Raw genomic sequence first — 4314 nt, forward strand, 5'->3', positions numbered from 1 at the left:
CTATTAGACTGCTAACTTGTTTGAAAAAGTGGTCCTCAATTTTGATGTAACATTATACGCATGCGTCGGGAACCGTCCCGCGTGACTGCATTATGTATATCTGCACAAGCGCACACATCAGCACACTATTTTGACAGGTTTACTTAATTTAACAGTATTAAAACCACCAAATACTTATTTTCATAATTCAGCTATTATAAATTATACTAATTCATAAGAAATTGAATAAGATTGCATTTTTTATACACGTTTACTAATATTCAATTGTCTTTCCAATATCTTTACCTTTTTACTTGAATTCTTTCTCTTTCAAAAGAAACAATATTTTTCACTATAAGATCATACCACTTTCATAAGGTTATATGTTTAGCATGTAAACAGTTATATATTTAGCATGTAAAACACAGCTATACTGTTATAAGTCAGTGATGGGAGGTGACAAGAATTCGTCTGCTCTAGTAAACTTTGTGCGCATGTGTAAAATGACGTACAGTTCGATCCAATGATGGAACATACGGGTGCTTTTGGGGCTCCGGTACATCTGAGTTTTAACACTTTGCCCCGCTTTACAACCCGTTCTAAATTTTATCCTAAATTATGGTTATAGTAATGAATTATTCCTCTTTTTTATAACCTCTTAGGTATGTTATAGTGACTTTCTCGAATGTTATCTCTTTGAACTATATGTTGATATTCATATGATAAATCGGCTGCAGACGTAATAAAAGACAAAATATATTATTATTCATAAACACACTATGTATCTTTAATAAAAATCTTCCTTTTCTCCCTACAATTTTCTTAACATCGTTATTAGGGATCTTATAATACCATGAAATGTGTACGTCAGTTAAGACTGCTCAGCTTTACGCATGTGCACAAAGTTTCTTAGAGTAGACGAATTCTTGTCATCTCCCATCACTGCTGTAAGTTGCTTTTTTGAAGATGATTTTAGAAGGGTGGCGGAATAGGGAATTATTGTCAGGAAAAAGTACACACTCAGTTTTCATGTCAAAGCTTTATTGCGTCTTCCATATAACACAGCTCTCACAAGACTTAACCAACTCGCTTCAAATTCCTTCTCTTGCCAATCATGGGACCTTTTACAAACTAACCTCCTTCGCGCATACATGAGGTGAGTGGCGTGACCAATCATCCTCACGCGCTGAGCAATGGCAGGAGCGCAAGAGCACTGGCTTAGCGGCGCCAACCTAATCTAATATAAACTGAACAGACCTTACACTGCATTTCTTTGAGAATATATTCGTAACGTATGCGCAGAACTACCATACGATTTCGGGGTCTATTTCACATAAGCTTGTCCTAAGGCTTGTCCACAGACTACGCATTGAAGAATGAGATTGAAGATTGAAAGATTGATGTTTGACCAATCAGAACAAAAGGAGCCAAAATTTCTTTGTCCTCATTGGTGAAATTTTAATTTTTAATCTTTAATCTCAATCTTCAATGATGGATCTGATTCCGGCCTTAGGAGTTAGCAGTCTAGTAGTATATATAAGGTGCTTTCCAATTGCTTAACACAAACGTACACACAGGACTGTACAAAATGTAACATTTATAGCTGCCGCCATTAGTAACATGTAATTGTCACTATAAAACACTAGCTTACACAGCCCTCGACTGAGTACAGATGTATAGTGTTGTGTTGACGATAACGGACAATTTGAACTCAACTTGATACATGAAATTGTCTAGGGATATTGCAATTGGAAAGCACCCATAGAAGTTTGTGGATGTACTCCATGTAATTCTCCTATCATGCATCGAGATATTCGGCCAAAAAACATGTATATTATATCTTAAAATATTGGTCGAATTGTTTTCGACTGAAGAAAGTGCAATTAAAATTTGAGAAGATGAAGAAAAAAGTACAATTATAACACCTGGTCATAAGAGGGAAGACTATATCTAAGCGTATATATCTATAATAATAAACAAAAATAGCCATCTGTGTTTGTTTAGAGTATTATGAAAAGTAAAATAAATACTTATTTACCAGGTAAATTATCACTTAATACACAATTACGCACGACAATAAACACTTTAATGACATATTTTGTACATTTTCAGCCGTATCACCATCGCTTTCTCCATGGATAATTGTGATTTTGTCACTTTGTTTTGTTAACAGTTATAATGGAGACTTTGTTTTTGACGATACCGAAGCTATTGTCAATAATGTTGATGTACATAAGACACCGTTCTGGGATATATTTCAAAATGACTTTTGGGGTACTAAATTATCCCACAAGCAAAGCCACAAATCATATAGACCTTTCACTACACTTAGTTTCAGGTAAAAGAATATTATTAAATATAATCATACAAAATGTATATGCATGTGTGTGCTGTATGAAATATACATTATTGTTTATATATATAAGTTTGAGAATGCTTGCTATTTTCTTATATTTTACAAAAACTTACAAGTATCTCGATAAAAAAAAAATAATCGTAGAGAAGTTTTTAAAATTGAATTTTAAAGAGGAAGAATACAGCTTTTAATTGACGTTCGAATTATGCCTTTACAATGTTTTTTTAATTACATAAAGTTAAAAATTTATATTTTTGTAATACTTGTTTTATTTTAAAACATAATATTTTAATGAAACATCATTGGAAAAAATTTCACAGTAGAAAAGTAGATTTTTTAATTTTAAACGTTTTCTTTTACAAAAGATTATATAATTTTTCACAAAGATTGAATTTCTTATTTAAAAACTTACTTTTTCTAAAATATCTTGAATATTTCGTGTCTAATCGATTCCTAGCCGTGCAAATTTTTTGCAAATTCAACGAATTAAATTGCATACTATTGACATTTACACATCACTACATGTACTACTTTTATTATTTTCTAAAATAAAGTTGAAACATTTATTTTAGAAAATTGACATTTTTATAAATATATGTTCTCAAGTACAAATATTAAATTATTGACATACATATTTTTTAATAATATAAAACACATAATTGCGTACTTAAAAAATTATCCATTGTGCCTACATATTTTTTAAAAACAATTATTTATTTTCTTTACACCAATTGATTCATCTTATTATTTTGTTCATAAAAATATTAAGGTATGATTATAAAAAAAATTAATTACGAGATATTTCTCCAGAGGAGCAGCTGAGTACTAGTGCGCTCCTTGTCATGATGAAATGAGAACAGCAAAGTTCACAAAACGTTGGTATTAGCAATAGAAAACACAGTGACAACCCATAAATCTTCTGGTATCTTTGAAGATAATATCTGTGAAAGCCTAAAAAGTTTTATTAAGATATTTAATATTTTATTTCACAACAGATACAAACATGATTACATTTTGGTAGGATGCTTACGCTTTAGGAATAAGACCCAACCATGTAAATGTACAACATAAATACAGTAAAGAGTGCCAATAATCAAAGTTTAGATAGTTCGAATAATACAGTTCTTGGTTTTATTAAATTTAAGATATAATCGCGTTCGATCATCTGCATATATATATATGAAAATCAATTTATCTCAGGTATGTGCTTACGTTTTATTCTATATATGTCATTGTTTCTTCATGCAATTTCATATTCTTTTCGCTAATATAAATAAAAAGTACATATGGATTACTTAATGATTAAATGTTATTGATCATATTATTATTATTAATTATTGACCCACATAAAAGAATTAAATAAATATTCAATTTTAAATCAATTAGAAAGTTAAAAATTTGTTAAAAGAAAGAAATACAAAATACTTTATTTTGGTTACACAGATGTGATTTCTTAAAGTATGTATACGGCAGACTGTTTGTATCTACGTAAACCAATATCAAAGCCAATAACTTTTACTGCCCTAGTCTTACAACTTTCTCACAACTTTTTCATCACTTCTCAGATAGTTATTTTCATACTTCTTAAGTATTAACGAAAGATTTTTAAAGATTTAGGTTCCATCGCGAGGCAGAATTTGGTCCTATTCACTGCATGATACTCATTTTATTATATTACATACTTAAATTAAAAGTAATAATTTAATTAAATTTAATAGTTTTACTTCATAAATCTATAAATAGTTTTAAAAACATATTAAAAAAATAATGTTTTAAACATAAACGTTTAAAACGTAATAACTAAGGAGGTGCGGGTACCTGAGATTTCGAGTTCAGATTGGGTCGAGAATTTTTTTGAGATCAGGTCAGAACCCGAATGTGTAATGGTAGATTTTGTTTCCGTAAATTTTGTTTCCCGTAAATTTCGTATACCCAAATTAAAAATCGGGTCGGACAGTGATTATAGAAACTTTTTAACG

The 4314-nt window shown here is 30.1% G+C and overlaps 1 protein-coding gene across 1 annotated transcript in view; it reads left to right on the forward strand.

Annotated features, from left to right (window-relative positions):
- Positions 1–1612: 1612 nt before the first annotated feature.
- The window catches only part of LOC108749755 (transmembrane and TPR repeat-containing protein 4), a 32838-nt gene continuing 30136 nt past the window's right edge, over positions 1613–4314 (forward strand). The window contains exons 1-2 of the mRNA XM_018488687.1: positions 1613–2020; positions 2092–2317. Coding sequence (XP_018344189.1) covers positions 1990–2020; positions 2092–2317 — 257 coding nt within the window. The 5' untranslated portion in view covers positions 1613–1989. The remainder of the gene's footprint in view (positions 2021–2091; positions 2318–4314) is intronic.

Source organism: Trachymyrmex septentrionalis, unplaced genomic scaffold (genome assembly GCF_001594115.1).
Source record: "Trachymyrmex septentrionalis isolate Tsep2-gDNA-1 unplaced genomic scaffold, Tsep1.0 scaffold311, whole genome shotgun sequence".
Classification (NCBI taxonomy): domain Eukaryota; kingdom Metazoa; phylum Arthropoda; class Insecta; order Hymenoptera; family Formicidae; genus Trachymyrmex; species Trachymyrmex septentrionalis.